The 24,774-nt window shown below is 61.8% G+C and overlaps 1 protein-coding gene across 6 annotated transcripts in view; it reads left to right on the top strand.

Annotated features, from left to right (window-relative positions):
- Nucleotides 1-24,774, top strand: part of ROBO3 (roundabout guidance receptor 3) — a 147,647-nt gene that overhangs the window by 104,014 nt on the left and 18,859 nt on the right. For 3 of the 6 annotated variants that reach the window (XM_073320817.1, XM_073320816.1, XM_073320819.1), the window contains exons 7-10: nt 1,117-1,241; nt 8,038-8,209; nt 19,201-19,406; nt 23,123-23,204. In XM_073320817.1, the coding sequence (XP_073176918.1) occupies nt 1,117-1,241; nt 8,038-8,209; nt 19,201-19,406; nt 23,123-23,204 (585 nt within the window). Of the gene's footprint in view, nt 1-1,116; nt 1,242-8,037; nt 8,210-19,200; nt 19,407-23,056; nt 23,205-24,774 lie in introns of all 6 variants that reach the window. The other 3 variants (XM_073320818.1, XM_073320821.1, XM_073320820.1) reach the window with 3 other exon arrangements.

Genomic DNA, 24,774 nt, shown 5'->3' with positions numbered 1-24,774 from the left:
TACCTCTTATGTCTTACATGCAACGCTTCTGCTAATACACCCCAGAATATTGTCTTTTTCGCAACTGCAACTCGTTGTCTCACATTCACTGTAACCCCCAGATCCTCTTCCCCATTCTGTAGCTGTGCCTTTGATTTTTCCTTCCTAGGTGACATACTTTGCTCTGTTCTTTATTGAATTTATTCTTGTTGAAATGAGACCAATTCTCCAATTTGGGCAGGTCGTTTTGAATTCGAATCCTGTCCTCCCAAGTGCTGGCATCCCCACCCAGTGTAGTGTTATCTGCAGATCTTACAAGCACGTTCTCCTTTCTGTTAGCCAAGTCATGAGTGAGAACATTGACTAATACCGGCCCCAGGACTGACCCCTGTGGGACCCCATTAGATACCCTCCCTGTCTGGCAGGGGACCATGGATAACTACTCTTTGAGGGCGGTTTCTCAATCTGGTGTGTCTCCACCTTACAGTAAATTCATCTAGAGCACTGCCCTAGTTTGCTGATGAGCATGTCATGCGGGACTGTGTCAAAAGCTTTACTAAAATCACGCTCTGTCCCATCTCTGGCTCCCCCGCAGCCCCTAGGACAGTGACCCTGCCAGAGAAGGGAATGAGGTTGGTTTGGCGTGGTTTGCTGTGCCTCCCTAGCTCTTGCTTCCCCAGTGTTAGCTTAGGCCATAAAACAGGCCAGATGTGCAGCGTGCTGGAGCCCCAGTCTCCAGGAAGGGCACTGGTCTGGTGTCGCTATCCCTGCGTAGATGCTGTGTCCTGGTGTGGTACCAAATTAGGCTGCGCCCTGCAAGCCCAGCTTTGCCCCAGTGCAGCATGTCAGCATTAGGGGTTTTCTCTGGGGTCCCTGTAGCTGCCGACAGGGCCAGCGCTCCGGTTCCTGGTCAGCTGCCTGGAGGCTCAGAGAAACGCATGGACCTCTGGGCTATGGAAATACGTTCTGCTAGCCAACACAGCATCCCCTCCCCACCTCCTGGGGGAGCATTTCTGCAAGAAAGCCCCAGGCGCCCTGAGCCCCAGTGCCTGGAGACCCCATGCTGTTGGACAAAACCCCTTCTAAAGTTTTGCAACCCGTGTCTATTTGTTTCTCCCTCTTTTCACCCGCTCTCAGTTCCACCCCAGTTAGTGACGCGCCCTCGGGACCAGATTGTAGCTCAGGGCCGCACCGTGACCTTTCACTGTGAGACCAAAGGAAACCCGCCACCGGCTGTGTTCTGGCAGAAGGAGGGCAGCCAGGTAGGTTCTGCATGGCCCCCTCCCCTGAGTGTGTACCAAGGCCTACCCGTGCCCCTGTCCCACGCCCCTGCCTTGCGAAGCCAGATTGCGAAGCTCTGGCTGCCTTGCCCAGGACTCCGAGCCCATCGGGAGGTTGTGACTTGCCCTCCAGCCTCAGAGGGTGCATTCACATCTGGGGTCCCTGGCCCATGTGATCACAGTCCCCAGCAATGCTCCCAGGGCACAAACCTGGTCCCACCCCACCCGGACCCAGGAGGGACCCAATCCCTTGGGACAAACAAAGCAGCGTTGTGTTCGCAGGGTGAGACAGCGTCTAGGGCGGCCTCTCGGGACGAGCAACTGGCTGACTCTGCTCTTGCGAGCCGGGAGGCCAGGGCCTGTGTGGGGACATCTAGGCTGCAGTGGGGAGGCGTGAGCCCCAGGGAGGGCAGCGCCAGCTAGCGTGCTAAGGATAGCCCGCCCGATGTCTCTCCTGAGCCGCTGTGGGCACAGCAACATCCACCCTGCAGGAGCTGAGCGAGTGTGAGCGCGTCGGCCCAGGCTGGGAATCCCACCCCCTTGGCGAGCGAGCGTCGGCGTGGCAGGGAGCAGGGGACGGGGAAGGAACATTCTCCACTGGGCACTTCAAGTGCGAGGCCTGGCTGAGTCAGCCAGGCAGTGACTCCTGTCCCTTGCCTCCCCCGAGGCTGCTCTCTGCCCGCCAGCCTGCTGCCTGTCCCCTGCGGGCTGCCCTGGGGTCCAGCCCTTGGGCTGTGTCAAGCCCAGTTCATTCTGGCTTCGATTCAGGGAGATCTCCCAGGCATGGTCCTGCTGCCCAGTTCCAACCAGCTCATCCTCGCAGCTGAGACACCTCCATGCCCAGCCCCGCTCCTAGGCCCTGGGGACGAGAGGTCCTGGCTTTGGGTGGCTCCCATGGGGCCATGCTGGGGCCCACTTGGTCCATCCCTGGGGCTTAGCTCAGCTGTTTAAGTGGCCCTGGCAATGGGGTTTGCCCCGCAGCGAATCATCCCCAGCTGCCCTGGTGCCTGGAGCCGTGCCAGGGCTGTTCTGTGGGTGGTCGAGGCTCCTGCAGGCGGGTGAGGCACTGGCGAGACCCTAGTGCAGGAGTCAAGAGGCCAACAGTATTGCCCCGAGAGGGTGAGGCTTGAGGAAGGCAGCCCCTAGGGTGGCGGGGGGGGAGGCAGCATTGTGCCTATGGAGGGGTGATGGGTGGGGAGGGGAAGTTAGTGAGTGCAGGGGGGCGGGGAACAGCAGGGCCAAGGGGGCCCAGCTCAACAGTGTGTCTAGCTCTCCTCTTCTGCCAGCTGCTTTCTGCTGCCCCCTCAGACTGCCGTGTCTTCCCCTGAGGCAGGTCGTCTCCACCCGACTGAGCTTCCCCACACCCACCCAGGCTCCCAGGCCCCAGCTCGATTCTACTGACCCCCACACCCACCCCAGGCTCTCAGGCCCCAGTTTGGCTCCCAGGGTCCAGCTTGACTTGCCCCCTACCCCAGCTCACAGGTGCTAACTGACCCTTACCTGGCTCCCTTCCCCAGACCCTGGCTCAGTTCAACACTGCTCCCCACCGCTCCCCACTCCCTGCCTGGGCCCTGGCTCAGGTCAGCCCCCCGGGTTCCCCTCCTGAGGCTCCCCCAGCTAAGGTGCTCAGGTCAGCCCTGGCACTTGCTGCTCTGCAGTGCACATTTCTACAGTGACGCTGCTCTGCTGCCCTGCTGGAGCCCCACACCCTTGCCCATGAACGCAAAGCTCCCCCCTTGCCCACTGGCCGTACAGAGCCGAGGGAACCATACCGCATGGGTGAGAGCGCTCTCAGCTGGAGCGCTCCGGGAAGGGGTCAGTGTGCAGGGACCCAGGAACCTGAAAGCAGAGCCAGTCAGCACTGAACCCCGTTGGGAACAACCATAGGGATGAACCGGGCCCCGGAGGACAGGGCAGGAATATTGGAGCCCAGGCTGGAGTGGCAAAAGGATCGGACCTCTGGGACTGAAACAGGACAATGCTGTGCTCCCTGGGGTCCTGCATCATCTCCTGGCCAGTGGAGCAGGACGACTCCGTTCTGCTCGGCAGGGCCTTGCCGGGGTCTGCAAGCAGATCCCAGTGTGTGCCTGGCTTCCCTCTGTCAGAACCACCAGGTGAGCTGCGGGCATGCCTGCCATGTGCTGTCTGCCCAGCCTGGCACCCACGGGCCTGCATGATACCACAGGCTGCACAGCTCAGAAGGGCAAGGCAGTGTGTTTGCTTTGCGGTGCCTAGCGCACCAGCTGCCAGATCTCCAAGGAGCCGCGCCTGCCTGGCAGCTGCTCTTTCCATCCCATCCCTTCTGTTTTGTTCAATCGTCTGTTGTCCCTTTCCTTTGGCTCCTCCGGCATGCTTGCAGCAGAGGCCCAGAACTGCCCCAGGGCCTGGTGTGGCCAGGAGGCAGTGCTGTGATGTAGCCTCTCTCTGCCCACATGCGTGGCAGGAGGAGAGGAGGTGTGAGACCAGGATTGTGGCACACCAGGGCCTGCTGCTGTACACAGCTCCCTCCTCACCCAGTAACAGAAACCCTGAGGGAGGGCGGGGGCCAGTCATCCCCACCCTCCAGCAGCCGTTCTCCTTGGGGAATGCTTCCCTTCTTAAGGGGAAGGCACCACAAACACAAGACCCAGGTGCTTTCCAGACGGAGTGGGGCCGGCCGCACGCTCCGTGGGCTGGCGGGAGGGGCCTGGCCCCGCGCGCTCCGAGGGCTGGCGGGAGGGGACTGGCCCCGCGCGCTCCGAGGGCTGGCGGGAGAGGCCTGGCCCCGCGCGCTCCGAGGGCTGGCGGGAGAGGCCTGGCCCCGCGCGCTCCGAGGGCTGGCGGGAGGGGACTGCCCCCGCGCGCTCCGAGGGCTGGCGGGAGGGGACTGGCCCCGCGCGCTCCGAGGGCTGGCGGGAGGGGCCTGGCCCCGCGCGCTTCGAGGGCTGGCGGGAGAGGACTGGCCCCGCGCGCTCCGAGGGTTGGCGGGAGGGGCCTGGCCCCGCGCGCTCCGAGGGCTGGCGGGAGGGGCCTGGCCCCGCGCGCTCCGAGGGCTGGCGGGAGGGGCCTGGTCCCGCGCGCTCCGAGGGCTGGCGGGAGAGGACTGGCCCCGCGCGCTCCGAGGGCTGGCGGGAGAGGACTGGCCCCGCGCGCTCCGAGGGTCGGCGGGAGGGGCCTGGCCCCGCGCGCTCCGAGGGTCGGCGGGAGGGGCCTGGCCCCGCGCGCTCCGAGGGCTGGCGGGAGAGGACTGGCCCCGTGCGCTCCGAGGGTTGGCGGGAGGGGCCTGGCCCCGCGCGCTCCGAGGGCTGGCGGGAGGGGCCTGGCCCCGCGCGCTCCGAGGGCTGGCGGGAGGGGCCTGGCCCCGCGCGCTCCGAGGGCTGGCGGGAGAGGACTGGCCCCGCGCGCTCCGAGGGCTGGCGGGAGAGGACTGGCCCCGCGCGCTCCGAGGGTTGGCGGGAGGGGCCTGGCCCCGCGCGCTCTGAGGGCTGGCGGGAGGGGCCTGGCCCCGCGCGCTCCGAGGGCTGGCGGGAGGGGCCTGGCCCCGCGCGCTCCGAGGGCTGGCGGGAGGGGCCTGGCCCCGCGCGCTCCGAGGGCTGGCGGGAGGGGCCTGGCCCCGCGCGCTCCGAGGGCTGGCGGGAGGGGCCTGGCCCCGCGCGCTCCGAGGGCTGGCGGGAGGGGCCTGGCCCCGCGCGCTCCGAGGGCTGGCGGGAGGGGCCTGGCCCCGCGCGCTCCGAGGGCTGGCGGGAGGGGACTGCCCCCGCGCGCTCCGAGGGCTGGCGGGAGGGGCCTGGCCTCGCGCGCTCCGAGGGCTGGCGGGAGGGGCCTGGCCCCGCGCGCTCCGAGGGCTGGCGGGAGGGGCCTGGCCCCGCGCGCTCCGAGGGCTGGCGGGAGGGGCCTGGCCCCGCGCGCTCCGAGGGCTGGCGGGAGAGGCCTGGCCCCGCGCGCTCCGAGGGCTGGCGGGAGGGGACTGCCCCCGCGCGCTCCGAGGGCTGGCGGGAGGGGCCTGGCCCCGCGCGCTCCGAGGGCTGGCGGGAGGGGCCTGGCCCCGCGCGCTCCGAGGGCTGGCGGGAGGGGACTGCCCCCGCGCGCTCCGAGGGCTGGCGGGAGGGGCCTGGCCCCGTGCGCTCCGAGGGCTGGCGGAAGGGGCCTGGCCCCGCGCGCTCTGAGGGCTGGCGGGAGGGGACTGCCCCCGCGCGCTGCGAGGGCTGGCGGGAGGGGCCTGGCCCCGCGCGCTCCGAGGGCTGGCGGGAGGGGCCTGGCCCCGCGCGCTCCGAGGGCTGGCGGGAGAGGACTGGCCCCGCGCGCTCCGAGGGCTGGCGGGAGGGGACTGCCCCCGCACGCTCCGAGGGCTGGCGGCAGGGGCCTGGCCTCGCGCGCTCCGAGGGCTGGCGGGAGGGGCCTGGCCCCGCGCGCTCCGAGGGCTGGCGGGAGGGGCCTGGCCCCGCGCGCTCCGAGGGCTGGCGGGAGGGGCCTGGCCCCGCGCGCTCCGAGGGCTGGCGGGAGAGGCCTGGCCCCGCGCGCTCCGAGGGCTGGCGGGAGGGGACTGCCCCCGCACGCTCCGAGGGCTGGCGGGAGGGGCCTGGCCCCGCGCGCTCCGAGGGCTGGCGGGAGGGGACTGCCCCCGCGCGCTCCGAGGGCTGGCGGGAGGGGCCTGGCCCCGCGCGCTCCGAGGGCTGGCGGAAGGGGCCTGGCCCCGCGCGCTCCGAGGGCTGGCGGGAGGGGACTGCCCCCGCGCGCTCCGAGGGCTGGCGGAAGGGGCCTGGCCCCGCGCGCTCTGAGGGCTGGCGGGAGGGGCCTGGCCCCGCGCGCTCTGAGGGCTGGCGGAAGGGGCCTGGCCCCGCGCGCTCCGAGGGCTGGCGGGAGGGGCCTGGCCCCGCGCGCTCCAAGGGCTAGCGGAAGGGGCCTGGCCCCGCGCGCTCTGAGGGCTGGCGGGAGGGGACTGCCCCCGCACGCTCCGAGGGCTGGCGGGAGGGGACTGCCCCCGCACGCTCCGAGGGCTGGCGGGAGGGGCCTGGCCCCGCGCGCTCTGAGGGCTGGCGGGAGGGGCCTGGCCCCGCGCGCTCCGAGGGCTGGCGGGAGGGGCCTGGCCCCGCGCGCTCCGAGGGCTGGCGGAAGGGGCCTGGCCCCGCGCGCTCTGAGGGCTGGCGGGAGGGGACTGCCCCCGCACGCTCCGAGGGCTGGCGGGAGGGGACTGCCCCCGCACGCTCCGAGGGCTGGCGGGAGGGGCCTGGCCCCGCGCGCTCTGAGGGCTGGCGGGAGGGGCCTGGCCCCGCGCGCTCCGAGGGCTGGCGGGAGGGGCCTGGCCCCGCGCGCTCCGAGGGCTGGTGGGAGGGGACTGCCCCTGCACGCTCCGAGGGCTGGCGGGAGGGGCCTGGCCCCGCGCGCTCCGAGGGCTGGCGGGAGGGGCCTGGCCCCGCGCGCTCCGAGGGCTGGTGGGAGGGGACTGCCCCCGCGCGCTCCGAGGGCTGGCGGGAGAGGCCTGGCCCCGTGCGCTCCGAGGGCTGGCGGGAGGGGCCTGGCCCCGCGCGCTCTGAGGGCTGGCGGGAGGGGACTGCCCCTGCACGCTCCGAGGGCTGGCGGGAGGGGACTGCCCCCGCGCGCTCCGAGGGCTGGCGGGAGGGGACTGCCCCCGCACGCTCCGAGGGCTGGCGGGAGGGGCCTGGCCCCGCGCGCTCCGAGGGCTGGCGGGAGGGGCCTGGCCCCGCGCGCTCCGAGGGCTGGCGGGAGGGGACTGCCCCCGCGCGCTCCGAGGGCTGGCGGGAGGGGCCTGGCCCCGCGCGCTCCGAGGGCTGGCGGGAGGGGCCTGGCCCCGCGCGCTCCGAGGGCTGGCGGGAGGGGACTGCCCCCGCGCGCTCCGAGGGCTGGCGGGAGAGGCCTGGCCCCGTGCGCTCCGAGGGCTGGCGGGAGGGGCCTGGCCCCGCGCGCTCTGAGGGCTGGCGGGAGGGGACTGCCCCTGCACGCTCCGAGGGCTGGCGGGAGGGGACTGCCCCCGCGCGCTCCGAGGGCTGGCGGGAGGGGACTGCCCCCGCACGCTCCGAGGGCTGGCGGGAGGGGCCTGGCCCCGCGCGCTCCGAGGGCTGGCGGGAGGGGCCTGGCCCCGCGCGCTCCGAGGGCTGGCGGGAGGGGACTGCCCCCGCGCGCTCCGAGGGCTGGCGGGAGGGGCCTGGCCCCGCGCGCTCCGAGGGCTGGCGGGAGGGGCCTGGCCCCGCGCGCTCCGAGGGCTGGCGGGAGGGGACTGCCCCCGCGCGCTCCGAGGGCTGGCGGGAGGGGCCTGGCCCCGCGCGCTCCGAGGGCTGGCGGGAGGGGCCTGGCCCCGCGCGCTCCGAGGGCTGGCGGAAGGGGCCTGGCCCCGCGCGCTCCGAGGGCTGGCGGGAGGGGACTGCCCCCGCGCGCTCCGAGGGCTGGCTGTGGCTTTGTAGGACTGTTAATCATATTCAGTGAGATTGAAGGTGAATCTGGGAGCCTGAAACTCCCCTGAAAAGCTCCCACAGCACAGGCTGGCCCCTTGCAGCCCTGCCCTGGCCCGCGCCGCAGGGCCTGGAACTGTGCCGGGTCCTCTGTATCTCTGGGCACTGGTGCAGGGAGCTCTGCCTGATGTCATGAACAGCCCCTCCGCCCACCCTGCATAGTGTCAGGGGAGAGCTGGGCCCCGTGTTGTTTCGCCTGGCCCTGGCCGGGGCACTACCAAAATCAGCCCAGCCTCTCCTTGCAGAGGCCCTGTACTCCCCATGCCTCCAGGCCGCCCTCGGCTCTCACTAGGTGGAGAGTCAGGGGCTCTCCCCTTGTGTCTGCCCTGCAGATCCTGCTGTTTCCCAGCCAGCCCCCTCAGCCTATGGGCCGCTTCTCCGTGTCCCCGAGTGGCGAGATGACCATCACGGAGGTGCAGACAGCAGATTCGGGGTACTACATGTGCCAGGCCATCAGCGTGGCGGGGAGCATCCTGGCCAAAGCCCTGCTGGAGGTGGAGGATGGTGAGTACTTGTAAACGTAAAGGCTCCAGTAAGGCCCTTCATGGTCAGGGAGAGCCCTTGGTGTGGTCCCCAGGCCAAGCACTGTGGAGTGGGGCCTGGGGCACAACCCCCGGTAACGTCCAGGCCCTGCAGCAGGCTCACTGCCCTGTAGGAGCTTGGAGTCATGTGGTCGGCGTATTGCAGGGCCGAGGGGCTCTGGGCCCCGGAGCTCAGGGCGGAGGCGGCTCTAGGGGAGAAGTGGGGGAGCGTGACATCTCCCTCCAGGAGCGGTGGAGCGTTTGCTGAGTTCCCAAGGTGCTGGTGAGGGAACGGCAGAGCACAGGGGTGAGCCTGGCCAGGAGGCTCTGCCGGGGGCTCCAGTGGACTTCGTTCACTCAGGCTGGCAGCTGGTTTGGTCCAGTAGTGCTCCCTCTGAGTCTGGGCAAGGTGCCATTCGACCCCTGCCCCTCTGTCTGGGCGGCAGGTTCTGGACAGTTGGAGCCAAATCCCCTCCGCCTCGCTGAGCTGGGGGCAGGGGACAGCCTGCATGCTGAACCCCTTGGAGCATGGCCCCTTATCTGCAGCACGCTCCTGTCACGGCCCCTTACTCAGGGTCGCAGGGCTGTGTTTCAGCAGCTGGTTAGTTTAGCCTGCAGACTGCATTTTCAGGGGGTCAGGGTTTTAAGGTGTTTCCTACCTGGGAGGAGGGCTCTAAACCTCCAGCTGCCCAGATACGCACAGGGACTGTGCGAACAGGGCCCTGGGGCATGAGCCACAGACACCCAGAACAGCGGAGTACCAGGGATCCTAACTAGCTACGGCCCGTTGGAACAGCAGCCAGCCTGGTGCCCAGTGCAGGGAATGAGCAAGGGGCAGCGAAGGAGTAGGTCGGGGAAGGAAGGGTCCGGTGCAGGGCACAGGAAGAAGGCAGGGGAAGATCTGTGGGGGCAATGTGGGGAGGGTCTTAAAGGAGCATGGAAGAAGTGGCCTGCTGCTGGATTTCCTGTGGGGTGTCTGCAGCTCTTTCCGCCTGAGACGAACAAGGCTGCCCAGCTCCCGGCAGGGCCCAGATCCCACCGCACCCCCAACAGAAGAATGCTTCCGTCGTTCGGGTAGGTGGCATTCCTACACCAACGGAAAAACCCCTTCCATGGGCACGGGCTGCATCTGTACGATGGGGTTCTGCCAGCAGAGCTCCAGCACCCCAGCCACAGTGGTATGGTGCCCGTCCCGTAGCCCTACCCTTGGAGAGGGAGCCATTTGCTCCTGCAGCTGCTGGGTCGGCGGTTCAGGCTCCCCGTTTGCAGTGGTTACCCCTCACTCAGCCCATCTCCATGGGGAACACGGCTGTCAGCTCACAAAGGCCTGGTGGGGCCCTGACACCAGGCCCCAGCTGGGTGTGCAGCAAGATGTGGCTGCTCTGCCCTGGTTGCAGTGGGGTTCGGTCGGGCGCAGACCAGCATGTGCTGAGCTAGGGACAGGCCCCCCAGCTGCTTCCCTTGTGGGACTGCAAAGAGCCCGGGAATGTCTGAGCAGCGGGGATGGGAGCGGAGCAGCTGCCCCTGCCTGGGGAGCTGCGGCCCGGGTCTTTGCCAGTGGAATTTGTTCCTGTGAAGTTTTCTGGCATTTTCTCTGAGCTCTCCTGCTGTGAATTTCATTTGTCTGAGTTCCCTTGGCGTTAGCCAGGGCTTGGGAGGTGTTACAGGAACCACGGCTTCGAGCAAGTCCTGAGCAGAGAGGCTCTCCTTTTATTGCAAATAAAATCCTTGCCTCTCTTGAAGGGGTTTCTTGTTAAAAACCCAGCTGAAGAGGCAGGCTTCCTGCCCTCCTGTGTGGAGCCTGTCTCCCCCAGCCCACCTGCCGCCACCCCCTCCCGCAGGTATCCTGCGTTTTGTCCAAACAAACGAGTGTCACTTTGAAACCCCGTTGGCGGGAGCCTGGCTTGGACGTGCCGACAGAGAGCTGTGCTCTCCAAAGGCCGTGCTGACAGCACCCCACGCCAAGCTGCGAGCGGGCTGCGCTCAGGGCCGGCTGCCTCAGGGCTTCGCCTCACCATGTGCACAAGGTATTGCTCCGTATGGACCTGAAAACTCATCCTTTGCAGGAGATGGCGGAACAATGGGGCGGGGAGGGGGGGCAGTTATACAGCACAATTGCGCTTGCCCCCGGCGTTGCTTCTGCTGGTTCTCGACCCAACGTGTGCTGAAAGCTGATGCTCTAATAAATGGGTTAGTCTCTAAGGTGCCACAAGTCCTCCTGTTCTTTTTGTGGATACAGACTGACCCGGCTGCTCCTCTGAAACCTGGTACAGCCGTGTCTGCTTAAGGAGGGCTTTGTCGATTTAACTCAACTGAGATGCTTAAACCTATTCCCAGCAAAGCCTGGAGAGAGACAGATGGCCCAGCACCATTTCCTGACCCCAGCTCCGCACTGGGGCAGCATGGGCCCAGCGTGTGCAGAGACCTTGCACTAGCCCACAGCCGTGCCTCAACCCGGAGCTGGAGTGGCCGTCTGTAGGTACGAGGGGACAGCTCGCCCCCATGGCACATTCTGCTTCTGGCCTCTTCTGGGGCTGCCAGTGTGGGAACCAGCTTCTCCCCTTTGTGCTTCCCACCAGACTCCTTGCACGCAGGCCAGTGAGCGCCCAGCAGATGGTACCTACTAGAGGGAAAGCCTTTGTATTCCCTTATTTCTCCCCTGAGCTGGGCAGCACGGGCGCTCACTCCTGGGTGATTTCGGTTTTCTGGTAACACCTGATCCATCAGCCCAGCTGACAAGGGCGAGGTGATTAATGGCAACTGTTGGACAAAGAGAGTTGTAACCCAGAATCCTAATTCCGCAGCGCAGATGGCTTCCCGCAGCGAGAGGGTGGCTAGCCAGCACAGCACTCCGCAGCGGCAGATGAGCCGTCCCTGGCCTTTATGCGACACTTCATGTGTCTGGATCTTGTGGAGCGCCTGTTCCGGCCAGGGGCGTGTTAACAAGAGGGCAAGTGAGTCACAATCCGGAACCGGGAGCCAGGCCTCTGCCAGACGAGCGCACAAGGCCAGGGCAGGAGGCAGCTGTGGCCTGTAGCATCCTGCTCATTGCACCCACGTCACCGGCGAAGCTGTCAGGCACTTTGTCTGCTGCCCGGGAGGCCAGGGAAACGCCGCCCCCCTTGCGAGTGCTGAGTATGGTGCCTGCCTGCTGCCAGCTGATTTTGGTCTGAGCCAGCTCCTTTACCTTGGCTGGGGTTTGTTCTCCCTCTCCCAGGCGCTTTCTTTGCTGATTGTTACTGGCAAATTCAACTGTGTGTGACTCTCCGGGGCTCTTTGTCCAGCCACTGCTTCCCAATCAATGGAGAGTAATTAGGGTCATAAATAATGGGCGGATCCTGCCGTCTCCTGGGCTGCTGAGCTGAACGGAGACTGCTGCCGGAGGTGGAAGCTTGTCTCTACTTGGTTGGGGTAGTTCGGGTGGGGGTGGGTCATCGTTAATGCTGTGGAGGGTGCCCCGTATGGGCATCACCATGGTGACACTCGCAGCAGAGTGAGGGGAGAGTTGGCCTGACTGTACTCTGCACCCACCCAGCCCACTTCAAGGTCAGCCGCTGAGTAACCCCAGCGGGAATCATAGGACAGGTTGCAGTTCGTCTCTGACAGCACCTGGTCCTCCCTGCCCACCTTGCCCTGTTCTCACAGTGAGCCCTGGGGCGACTGCGGCCCCACGTGGGCTTCCCATTGCCCCGCGGGACCTACCTCGCTCACGCCCTCGCCGCCTCACTCTTCCATGTTTGCAGCGTGTGCTCCGACAGCTGTGATCCGTGCGGAGAGAGGGGCAGGGACACAGCTGGCAGGGTGGCATCAGCACCATGAGTTCTTGGAACAATAATAGAGGGGAAAGGTGGCTTAGGGGCTAGCCTGGGCCATGCGAGAGCTGGGGCCAGTTCCCTGCCCTGCCACTGATTTCCTGCGTTACCTTGGGCAAGTGCCTTTGTCTCTCTGTGTCAATGGCCCCCTGTAAAATGGCGGGATAGCGCTTCCCTGCCTCCCAGGGTGCGGTGAGCTTACCGACTGTGAGTGCCCAGGTACAGCAGTGAGAACGAGGGGCACAGCGTTCTGTGGGCTGCGGCACAAAGCACGACACTGGGAAGGTCGCGACACACGCAGCGTGCCTGACGCTGACCCACAAAGGGAAGGACGTGGGGAGCTGAGCCCCTCTCAGTGCATCCCCTCTCCCCCGTACACTGCAACCCACAACCTTGGCTCTACCCTGAAGGGGTGGCACCTGCCAAATACTGCACGGCCTCATCCCCACGGACAGACAAGCCCTGCCCCCTTCCCTGCACTGCCCCTCCCTGCTCTATCCAGGGTGGAGGCTGGGTGTGTTTGGAGCCACCCCCGAACCTGTGCGAGATCCCTCTAGGCTCACAATCCTACCTTATCTGCACAAACAGGAGCCTCCCCTCCCCATCCGCTGGGCTGGGGAATACCATGCTACCCTGTCCCTCCCCTATTAAACCCAGCCTCCCCCAGCCGGTCTTCTGCCCCCCTCCCATTCTCCCGCACTGTTCCCTGGGCTTCCCTTGCCCTTCCTTTCCTCTCAGTCTCCCTCTGCTTCTCATACTCACCTGCCCCCTTTGCCTCCCTTTGAATGCCCCCCTCCATACCTCTAACATCCCTCTCTGGTCCCCACTTTCCCCCAGTGCCACAGTCACTTGGATTCCCTTCCCCTCCCAGTACGCCCCTTGGCCTGTTCCCAGCATCAGGGCTGCCATCAGCACTCAGGGCAGCTTGGCTTTACTTCGTTAGTAACAATGGGAGGCAGTGGCCATTTTTGCTAGGGGCAGCCTAAACAGCATCCTGCCCATGCTGTAAGGAAATGTGTGACATTGCCCCGGGTACAGTCTGGACAGATGGACAGCTGTCTCCCCTGATATCTCCAACCTGGGGTGCCATTAATACTGCTTTGCTGTAAGAGCCAGCACTCCTGGCCTGCTCACACACAGCCTCTAGCAAGTAAATCACTCCCAGCTGAATTGTCTGAGCGTTACAGCTAATCACTTATGAATTACGTTACAGGGCAACCCCAGCAAAGTCCCACTCCCAGACTTGCCCCTTGAAATGTGTGTCTTGTACTGCCCAGCTCTTTCCGTCTGTGCAGTAATAGAAAAGGACATGCACAAGCCCTGTTACTTACCTGGAGGGTCCCAAACACTGTACTCCAAGCACACACTGGCTGAGATAAAATAATAAAACAAGTTTATTAACTGCAGGAAGATTTTAAGTGATTACAAGTAATGAGGCATCAAAGTCAGAGTTGGTTACAAAAAAAACCCAAACGCAAACTAATACCTAACTTAGCAAGCTAAATGAATTCAAAGCAAAGACTTTTCTCACCACCTGCTCTTTGCAGTCTTTACTGGCTGAAAGCCTCCAGGCCAGGACCCCTCCCCAGTTCAGTGTTTCTTCAGGCGTTGATACTGCCGTGAGCAGAAAGGAATGGAGGAGAAAGGTAATTTGTGTAGAGTCTCCTCTCTTCTTATAACTTTCTCTCCTCTTTGAGGATTATCTCCAGTGGGGGTATAGGCAACAGCTAGTCTGTCACACGGGAACCCCCAACTCAAAATGTAAATGTCTCGTTCACACCCTTCTTCTTGCCAAAGAATGGCCATTTACCCAGGTGATAGTCCACTTGATTTTGTTGGCAACTGGCTGAGGGGTGGACTAATCTTTTGTCTCTGGGAAACTGGTCTGAGGCTGTTTTTCTAAACTTGGAACATGTCTCATCAACGTCATACAGTAGAATTTTATAACTTTGTATACAGTGTTGCCACACATATTTTACCTAGACAGTAATGCTCAGCAGATTATGAGTTTCCAAATGATACCTCACAAGGCAGACTTTGTACAAAATGTATCATAGTTTTGTAAAAAGGTGAGCACAGGAGTCCAGGCTGTCACGAAATGACCCATTGTAATTGAGGGCAGCCTGTGGCTCTGATCCCACTGAGAACAGTGGGTGATGGCTGTCGTTCTGCAAGAGGGCCATTCCTTGTGAGTGTCTGTCAGGGAGCTGATTCTCCAGCCCTGGCTGTAGGAGCACGGCATAAAAACCTACACAGGAGAGAAGAGAACAAATGTTATGAAGCATTATAGTAAACAGTGGCCCTTAGTCCTACATGACTGTTTTCTAACACTGTCCCTTGCCCCAGCACCTGTCCTTCCTCTTCCGTGTGGACTGCCAAGTTGGTCTGCTGATGATAATGTGCCAGCTTCTTAAAGGAACAGTGATGCTTTAGAGGGCAGACAGAGCACAGAGGGGGCAGCAGCTGTGTTCCATCACTGGGTCTTTTGTCCTATTCTGGGGTATGATTTTCTGGCGCACGTCTGTGCAGACGCTGCGAAATGAGCTGGCATCTCTGCCAGCAGAGGCCCTGGCACTCACCCTCATGGCCCAGAACACTGATTTATGCCCCCGAAGCCACGTTTCCCAAATTAGGATTAACACCCCCGAAGCCCCCAGAGTTTAGAAAGTGGCCCCATGTGGCTGGCCACCATTTTAGCTGAGCTGTTTGCCGATGTCCTTGTAATGCCAGCCAGGCCAGGGGCTGAGGCTCTGAATGCTGGTTGCCAGCCAATATGCAGATTGGAGGCCATCAGCCAGCCGCTGAGTGATGATGACATGTGAGCCACCCGCATCAGTCTTGTTTAAAAATTAGCATAGATCCTGCTAGAACGACAACAGCCATGTTTCTGGTGCAGCTGGCTCCTGCCAGACAGAACTGGAGTTGAGTTGTTTAGCTCCTTTGGGGGGGTGGGGCGGGGCATTGTCAGCTTCTGCATAAAACAAGCCACATCACAGAAAACCTCCCCGCAAATGCAAATTCCCTGTTTTGCCCCAGCCCCAGCAGTTGCTGTTTCATTGTCGCAATGAGCATTCTCACCCACTCCTAACAGCGACTCAAAGCCGTGGTGGGCCACGCCCTGTTCACATCCGCCATGTCCCTGTACCAGATGTGGACAGGTCACAGAGCTCGCTTCTATACCTCAGCTGTGTTCAGCATCAGATCCTTCAATGCTGTGCCAGGTATGGCTGAGGAGAGCTTAAATAAGGCATTTTACACACAGTGCAGTCCAGTGGCTGAACCGTATAATACAGGTTTCAGAGTAGCAGCCAAGTCACTGCATCTCCCCCTTTAAATTCGACATGCCTACCCTTTACAATATTTACATTATCAGGCTGTCTTTGAAGGACAGTATGTATCGGTTTGTTAAGGATCTCTGAACCGTACTGGGTTTTTTAATTACATGACCCAAACATGGAACAACGTGGTCAGCTGGCTGTCCAGTGGTTACAACAGCTGGCTGTGGTTGGTTTGGAATTCTTGAGTCATCTTCTTGTTTTGTGCCCTCCAGCTGCAGAGTTTGCTCTGTGGATTGTTCTTTCTGAGGAACAAACTGTAGATGTCAACAATTTCTGTTCAACTCTCCACTGTCGGTCTCAATCGCATATGATCCGGGCAATGAATTCTTTGTCTTCATGACAGCTGGACATCCTTTTTCTCCCTCCGGTTTGACATAAACACGGTCACCAGGTTCTAGACCTGGCAGTTCTCTAACTGAGTGATGACTGTTGTAAAAGTGTTCATGGACTTTTTGCTTTTTATCCAATTTGGCTTCATGTCTGGCCAATGTGGAGACAGATTCTTTTCCAAAGTTGGAACAGTACTTCTGAGTTGTCGTCACATCAGGAGTTGTGCTGGACTATTTCCAGTAGATGCTATTGGTGTTGATCTTTAAGTCAGAAGAGCAAGGAGTGGATCTTTCTGCTGTAGGATTTTCTTGGCTGTCTGTACAGTTCTCTCAGCTTCTCCATTCACTACTAGTAATATGATCAATATCCTAGTTCCTTCTGAATAACAAAAATTCTGCTGCAGTGAATCACGATCCATTGTCCATCATCAGTTGTTCTCTAATACTGAAGTGAGCAAAAGTGCATTTCAGTTTCTCAATAACACTGTGACATGTTATGACTTTCAAGTACATTGTTTCTATATAACTGAAAAAAGTCCACAACAACCAGGTAGTGATTTCCCCTGAATCTGCATAAATCTGCAGCTAGTCTCTTCCAAGATCTGGCTGGTACAGGTGTTTGTATACTGTATGGTCCAGCATTGTCTCTCAAGTTGATTTGTACTGGATCTCCATTCAAAAGTCCAATATCATCAAATTCTCATTCAAGTTCTTCCACCTTTCTTGCTAGGCCTATCATGGCTGCCACACTGCGGCTGAAAAGGTTGGTCTGTCATCTGTTTGTCACATACACTCTGAATGCAAAGCTTTTGTCTTGGTAAGTTGTTTCTGTGGTGAACTGGCCCTTGCAGTTCAGAATACCTCCAGGGCTAGTCAAAGCAGTGTCAGGTGACTTCAGCTCTGGGAGGGGTTCCCTTCTGAGATGACTGTGAGGTCTGCTCCTGAGTCAATTTTAAAGTCAATAGTCTTGCCGTGAATATTTAGTTTCACTCTCCAGACAGGCTTTGTGTCATCACAAGTGACAGATCCCAGAAACAAAAGCTCTGAATTGTGTGTAATATGAGTCAACTCCCTGACTGCTTTGGTGCGGCAAACAGCTCCAAAATGTCCATATTTTATACATTTATTACACTGCACACCTCTGGCTGCACATGCATCATCTCTTGAGATATGACTTTTTCCACAACTTATGCATGTAGGCTGGAATTTGTCCCTCTTAGCCTGGGAGTTCTCTACATGACTTTGAACACTCAGGTGTCTTGTTTACAGCTTCTAAGCTAGTTTCAGGTTTTTAAAGTCGCTCCTACTAATGAAATGCTTGCCTCAGGCCTCACCAAACAGGCCTCCGTTTGCCCCTCACAGTGGCCTGCCCCACAAGATACAGTCCCCACAGGCCTCCCTGCGCCCTGGCTCCTGACAGCCACATTGTGGAGCAGCACTGCCAACCCACAGCCAGCCCATTCCAACTGCTTGACAAGAGTCCTGCTCGGGCTGGCGACTAATAACCTCCCTCTCTGCTGCCCGTGCGGCACCTTGGGCCTCCCTGCTACCGACAACAGATGTGCTCTGGTGTCGAGGACTTGACCCACAGCCTGCTGAGTGAGCAGGTGACCCTGCCCTCCAGCCAGCTCTCGCACTCCTGGGCTGCCTTGGGCCCACTGGCGTGGGGTGTGTCCTGCCTCTCGCACATGGTGTGTGAGTGTAAATGGCGACACTGGAACCAGGTGCTGGGTTCCCGTCTGTCTGTGCCAGCTCTTCCTGTCCCGCGTCCTCCAGGCCAGACAGGGCCTACCACTCCGCTGTGGTGTCTGAACTCAATTCCCAGATCCCCTGTTAGCCGTGGTTCCCCACTGGTCACTTTCCCAGCATAGGGGGGGCCGAGGACGCAAAGCCACCTCCCACTCTGTTCCCCAATCCCTGCACTCTGGGGCTCTCCATGGCCTGGCACCCACCTTCTAGCTACCTGTATGCTCTTTGGCTGCCAGCTGTGGCTGCTGGCACAATACGCGGCTGCCTTCCCCTGGGGCTGGCACATTGCTGCCATGGCTCTCCGGCCTCAGCCGCCCCATGCTCTCCCCTGCAGTCCAGTCAGCACAGCCTGAGCTCCAAGGCCTCTGCGTCCACCCCAAAAGCCTGTTTCTAATCGGCCCCCGGATTTATCGGCCACAGACCGGCCAGCAAAGGACGGTGAGCGCAGAGCGGTCAGCCCGGTGCAGCGCTGGGGGTGCGTGCGGGGAGAGGCTCAGAGCCGCCCACGGTCTGTAGCACAGGGAGATGGGGCACCAGGGGTCGGCTGTTCCCATTGCCCTGTTCAGAGGAAGCCTGGTGCTCCAGAGAGCGGAGCGGTTTAGCTACCCCTTGGGAGCGTTGGGTGCTTAGTGCCGTCTAAGGAGAGCCCTTCCCTTTACTCCTTCAATGTCCTGCTGCTTCCCCCCTTGTTCTGGTGTCACAGCAGCCCTGCCTCTCCCCTCGCACACGGCAGATCAATGGCCTTGGTCCGCTAGCAAACTAGCACCAACATCTGGCTTCTGGTGGATGGCGCCAGCCAGGGCCGGCCCGTGGCTCGCTCAGATGCTTAGTTCATTAAAGTGCCATCGACCTGCGCACGTCACCAGAGCCGGGGGTTGGCGGCACTTCCGCAGCCCTCTCCTCAGAGCAACCGCCCATTCCCTCGGCGTCTGCCCTTTGCTACAGCCTAGGGAAGGGGACGGGGCTCAACTGGAGCAGGGGGGGCACTGCCCTCGGGAGGGGCCTCGGAAGTCTGCGGGGGAGTGTCACGGTGCTGCCCATGGGAGGGGCCTCGGGGGGAGGGGGTGCCATGGTGCTGCCCATGGGAGGGGCCTCGGGGGGGAGGGGGTGTCACGGTGCTGCCCATGGGAGGGGCCTCGGGGGGAGGGGGTGTCACGGTGCTGCCCATGGGAGGGGCCTGGGGGGAAGGGGGTGACATGGTGCTGCCCACGGGAGGGGCCTCGGGGGGAGGGGGTGCCATGGTGCTGCCCATGGGAGGGGCCTCCGGGGGGAGGGGGTGTCACGGTGCTGCCCACGGGAGGGGCCTCAGTGGCAGCTCTCTTCTGCTGGGAGGGGCCATTCTGTGTGGGGCGAGTTTGGGCTGCTTGGGGTCTCTGGAGGGCTGGGCTGGGTGGGCTTCTTACTGCAGCAACCCTGCCACCAAATGGACACTCCTGGGCCCATGGGGGAGCCTCAGCAGGCAGCGCAAGGATCAAGTGGAGCCGGGTCTCAGACCCCTCTCCCAGCAGGCCAGACTGGCTCCTCCGGGGCGGGGTGAGCACCTTGACCAGATGGGGGGCATGGAGCTTGCTCCCTGCTGCCCAGGTGGCACCTGCCCAGAGGCCGTGGCGCTGCCGTGGTGTGGCCAGGTAACCTGGGGCGGGCGTGTTGCTGGACATGGTCCCTCAATAGCGGGACTGGGTGCTTTCTGCCCTCGACGCAGGCCAGGAGAGCCGCTAACACCTGCTCTGGCCTTTTCCCCTTAAGTGACATCCGACCGCATCCCGCCAATCATCCGCCGAGGGCCCGCGAATCAGACGCTGGCCGTGGATGCTACAGCCCAGCTGCAATGTCATGTGACCGGGAACCCGCTACCCAGCGTCCAGTGGCTGAAAGATGGGCAGCAGGTTGTGGGCAGGGACCCCAGGGTCAGCCTGTTAGACAACGGGACTCTGCAGATCACAAACATGCAGGTAACAAACATCACAAACGTCCACCCCCGCCCCACTTCCAGAGCTGCACCTGAAGTCCCTCTTGTGAGTCAGCCTTTGCCCCTTTGTCAAGCCCCAGCTTTGTTACTCCTTTTGGGGAGGAGTTTGCAGCTGGTGCTTCGGTCTGTTATTCCTGGAAGCGCAGTGGGTCCTGGTGGAGTATAGAAATCACAAAGCCCCTCAAGCTGTTGCTGCTGTTCTGACTCCACTCCCGCAGCATCTCTTCGGCAAGTTTGAGACCCCTGGCATGCATGCGTTTGCAATCTGCCACTTTACTGGGCCTTTCAGTTTTGTCCTGTGATGTTCTGTTGATGTTCCAGTTGGAACCGAGACATTTTTTAACAGCACCAAGGCACGGTGCAGGTACACTGGATTATTTAATTTGTTCCGTGCATTGGTCCACCTGGCATAGTACAGATTTCCTGGCTGTGTTCTGCTTCAAATTGACTCCCCCTTCTTGGTAATACCGCTGTGCAGTTATTCGTAGGTCTCAGGGTGCATGTCCCTGAATCCCCGTGTGGCTGCAAAGTGCTGCAATCCTCACGGCACGCGTGGAAGCTGAAGCACGGAGACGGAGGGCCAGATTTTTAAAGGTATTCAGGGACCAGGCGAGGCAGATCGAAATCAGTGGGAGTTAGGCGCTTTTGAAAATACCACTCGGCACCTAAATACCTTTACAAATCTGACCCTCAGTGACTTGCTCGAGGCCACACAGTCGCTGGGGTAAAGCAGGGACTTGGGCGCAGGTCTCTGAAGTCGTGAGCGGTGGCCCAAACCGCTGGCCCGGCCGGCCTCGCCAACACAACCCTAAATGGGCTGCACTCTGAAATCAGGTCAGTGCAAACTCACACCCCTGAGCGGCCCCGTTAAACCGTCCTGACCTCTGGCGTCAACCCAGCTGGGGCCTCTCGGGGAGGTGGAGTGCCTATGCTGGCGGGAGAACCCCCGGTGATGTAAGTAGCGTCTTCCCTGGAGCACTAGAGGTCCCTCTGCGCTGCTACAACGTTTGACGTGTAAACGAGCTCGAAGTCCCTTTGAAAATGAGACTTACGACTGGCCTACACCTAAAACTTTGCTCAGCCCAGCGACAAGAGTTTTGTGCCCTGAGCACCACAGGCAGGTAGCCCTCACCCTCTGTGCGGACGCGGCTGGTCGATGGAAGGGTGCTTCCACTGATTTACCTGCATCGGTAGAAAAACCCCGTCCGTCAATGCCACAGTGCATCCCTGTTAGCTGCAGAGCCCTAGCGTGTAGTGTAGACATGCCCTCAGGCTCCTAAGTCACTTAGGGCTTGTAACGCAAAGCTGAGCAAAGCTTCAGCACTTTTCAGAATCTGGCCCCAGGCCTAACTCAGTCCTAGTTGATTTAAACGAACCCAGGGTTAGACGTCCACCTAGCCTTGCGCCAGTCGGACTAGATAAGCTTGAAATCACATCGGCACTTAAGGTGGGGCCGCTCTCCCATGGAGACAAGGCCTTGCTCAGCTCTGGGGGCTTGGCCCTAGGGATGGCTCTTCCTTCGAGGGGGCAGCGTTTGAACCGTGGCAGTGGGGGGGAAGGGAGAGCAGTGTTCTTTCCCGGTGTGTGCGAATTATGCAGCAGTAGAGTCTTAAAGTTTGTGTGCACATGTGGGGGTGGGGATGCACACGAGCACACGTGTGTGTGAGCACATACACCTGTGTGTCCATGCATGCCCCCATCGTTTGTTTTTAAAGAGCAGAGTGGGGGGCGTGGAGGAGAACGAAGAGCCCCGAGCATCCTTGGGCACAGCAGCTCTCTGCAGGGAATGCTGGGGGTCCCTAGCAGGGGTGCAGGCTGGCTGACAGCACTGCTGGCTCCAGGCACTAAACGCCGTCTGGGACTGGGCCTCCTTCCAAAGAACACCCCGCTCCCCATGGGCGCTGAGTCCCCCGGCTGCGCACCCCCTCCTGATGTAGCCACGGTGTGCTGCCACGCCCTCCCTCCCCCACCCCCACCCCTCTGTTAACCACACCAGTTGCAGCCTGCCCTACGTTCAGATGGGGAGGGCAGGGCCTGGAGTCGGGGCAGGGCCTGGTACCATGGGGCCCTGCTCACTTGACGGGAATGGGGCATTCAGCCGGCTCCTGTCTCTGGGAGGTGGCTGTCATGTGCAGGGCTGCTGGGTGGGCATGGCTGGGGTGCTGGGGGAGCTGCGTTCCTCCCCCCGGCCTGGAGGCAGGCGCGGCGGAGTCAGACACGGCGCCGGGGTAAAGTGGAGGTTATCCATAAATTAGTTATCAAAACACACAGCTCACGCTAAACAGTGCTTTAAAAATTGATGGCAGGCATCAGTGGGGAGCGAACTGTTTCACGTGCGCTTTGGGCCGCCGTTGTGTGCGAGTCAGGAGGTTAATGCATCTGCCGGCTCCCGGCGCACCTAATGGCATCGGTGGGTAGCCGTTGTGGCTCTGTGCCCAGGAAGCAATGAGAGCTGTCAGGCGGCTAGCAGGGGTAGCATGAGTTAATGGTCCCCAGGGACGGCCACCTCCTCAGGCCATGCTGCTTCATGGGGAAAAGTGGGGCAGCCCCACCTGACAGGCACGTTAAAGCGTTCCCTCCATTCCCCTCTGCGCATGCTGCCCTCCTGTCCCCCAGGCCTGCTGCCTCCCCGGCCGGGGCTCCCTTGACACTCTCTGCACAGCCTGTCTGCAGCGCCCCCCAGCCAGGGACATCACACCCCCGGCTTTGCTGTCTGCCCTGCTCAGAGGACATTGTCCCGGGCCTTGCTCTGCCAGTGGAGCCCCCCGTACCCGGCAGTCCTCACCTCCCACCTGCAGGAGTGTGGAGTGTGCGTGGCAGCACCACGCAGTGGCATCCTGGTGAGCGTGGTGCCAGGGGGTCACTGTGGCTGGCGAGCAGCCCTGGCAGGCTGGGCTATGCAGCTCTCTCGTGCCAGGCCCTGGCACCTCCGGCAGGCAGGCATTCCCTGAAGCTCAGGCTGAGAAGTCCATGGACACTGATGTGCCATTTATCGTCACTGGGATCTCGAAATGGCACAGCATTGCAGGAAGGGCTGTGGGTGCGGCTCAGAGGCAGGCTGATTCCATCACTGCACTCAGCCCCGTGCCACCCCAGGGAGCCTGCGGCTCTGAGCCACCGTGCCCAGCTCACACTGTGCGTACGACAGCCCTCAGCCACGATCCATGAGCCGAACACACAGGCGATGCTCCCAGAGCCCCAGGCCCCTCTCGCTGAGCCCCGACATTATACCCCCCTGGCCGCTCTCTTCCACTCCCATTCCAGACTGCCCCTTGCGGTGCAGTTCAGGAGGGCAGCAATGCCCAGGCACACAGGCCAGCTGCCCTCCTGGAGCTGTTCCCATTTGAGCAGAAACCCGGCCAGGACCAGGCTCTGTTACACAGCTTGGGGCTGCTGTTGCAGTTTTGTCTCTCCCAAGGAAACCTGCAGCCGGCTACCTATCTGGGCTGTGGAAACTCAGCTCCTCTGCTGGACTGCCGGGTGCATTCCCCAGAGAGCTCCTCCCCAGGCTGCAGCCCGGCCGGCCCCGAGGGCACAGGGGGTCTGCAATCCCAGTGCTACAAAGGGATCCCCAGCACGGAGCCTCGTGCACAGCACCCTCTGGGTGTGCAAACGGTGTCCCATCCCCCACAGCTCATCCTGGCCAGGGACTCACCCAGGGCAGCTGCACGACTCACTGGCTCCCCTTGCTGTGCACAGGTGACGGACTCCGGGCTGTATGTCTGTGTTGCTACCAGCTCGACGGGGGAGACGACATGGAGTGGGGCCCTGGCAGTGCAAGGTCAGTAACAGACCAGTTCACCTGGGCCCTGCAATGTCGGGGCATATCAGGACAGCTGGGTGCAGGGAATGGGGGAGAGTGGCCCAGACACACACAGTTGCTGCATTAGGGGCAGGTTGGGGGGCCTGATAGCAGGGCTATGGGGGCTGTGACGGGTTCCCCCCAGGGTGCAAGTTGGAACTGGGGTACCACTGAGCCCGCCTGGCTCACCAGCCTGGGCTTCCTTTCACACTGGCACTGTGATAAGTTGCCAAGCTCTCCAAGCTTGCTCTTTCACCAGCATACACACAGATAGGGAGATGCTGAGTTCAGCTCTGCATGAGAAGGCTCAGCTAAGGCACCTCCCAGTTGCTAAGGCACCCCCCGAAGTGTAAACCCAAAATTGTACAGTCTTGCACTGCACTGGAAACTGTACAGTGTAAGCTCGTGAAATTTGCCCCCTCCCTCAATGTGGAGAGAGATATGCAACAGCTTTCTGCCCCAAGTCATAATTTCCACACACTGGTTTTAGACAAAACAAAAACAAGTTTATTAACTACAAAAGGTAGATTTTAAGTGATTATAAGTGATAGCAAACAGATCAAAGCAGATTACCTCAGTACATAAACAAAACTGCAAACTGTAGCTGAGCTAGGAGCAGGTCGGGGGGCTGGGAGCAGGGACTGGGGGCGAATGGCCCAGACACACACAGTAGCTGTGCTAGGGGCTGGGCGGGGGGCTGGGAGCCGGGAGTGGGGGCGAATGGCCCAGACACACACAGTAGCTGTGCTAGGGGCTGGGCGGGGGGCTGGGAGCCGGGAGTGGGGGCGAATGGCCCAGACACACACAGTAGCTGCGCTAGGGGCAGGTCAGGTCGGGAGCTGGTCCCTGCTGGTTACACCGATCGGGAAGGTGCTTGTTTGGCTGAATGCAGAACCCACGGGGGAGGCTCGCTGCTGTGTGCTGTGAGGGAGCTCAGACAGGGTGATCAATTGGCTCCTACCCTTGGGGTCAATGCCCGTGGGCTCCCTGGGCTGCCCTAGGCCTGCAGCTGTCACTGCGGGTGCCTTGCCTGTGCATAGGTCAGAGCCACTCCCGGGAGAGCTTAGCGCTGGTCTTGCTTGGCTTGCTGCATCCCCTGCACAGGACAGCCGGCAGGGCAGGTAACTGCCACACGAGTTTCCAGCTCAGCCGGTCTGCGGGCCCCGCCCCGGGCCCTGAGAAGGTGGCTGGGGCAGGAACTGTCTGTTCTCCAGGACAGGTTTTTTGAAGAGCAAACAGGCCACTCAGTGAGCAAACTCAGGGAGCGCTGGGCCTGCAGGCATAGGCACCATGTCCCTCCAGAGCTTTGGACCCAGTGCCAACGTTGGCCACTCTGGGGGAATCCCACCAGCGTTGCTGCACATGCCACTCACTGACATGAGTTACAGACACGCCGGCTTCCCCTGCTCCCCAACCCCAGGCAGACCCTCTGGCTGGGCAACTGTGCTGTTCTTTCAGCAGCCCCCAGCCTGCAGCTGTGTTCAGACGGGTGTAAAGTCCCTTCCACTGCAGGAAGCTCTGAGCCCACGTTCCCTTTGGCTCCTCCTGG

The sequence above is a fragment of the Lepidochelys kempii genome, chromosome 22 (assembly GCF_965140265.1).
Source record: "Lepidochelys kempii isolate rLepKem1 chromosome 22, rLepKem1.hap2, whole genome shotgun sequence".
NCBI lineage: Eukaryota > Metazoa > Chordata > Testudines > Cheloniidae > Lepidochelys > Lepidochelys kempii.
The sequence above is the reverse complement of the archived record's forward strand: the minus strand, read 5'-3'. Positions and strand labels throughout refer to the sequence as shown.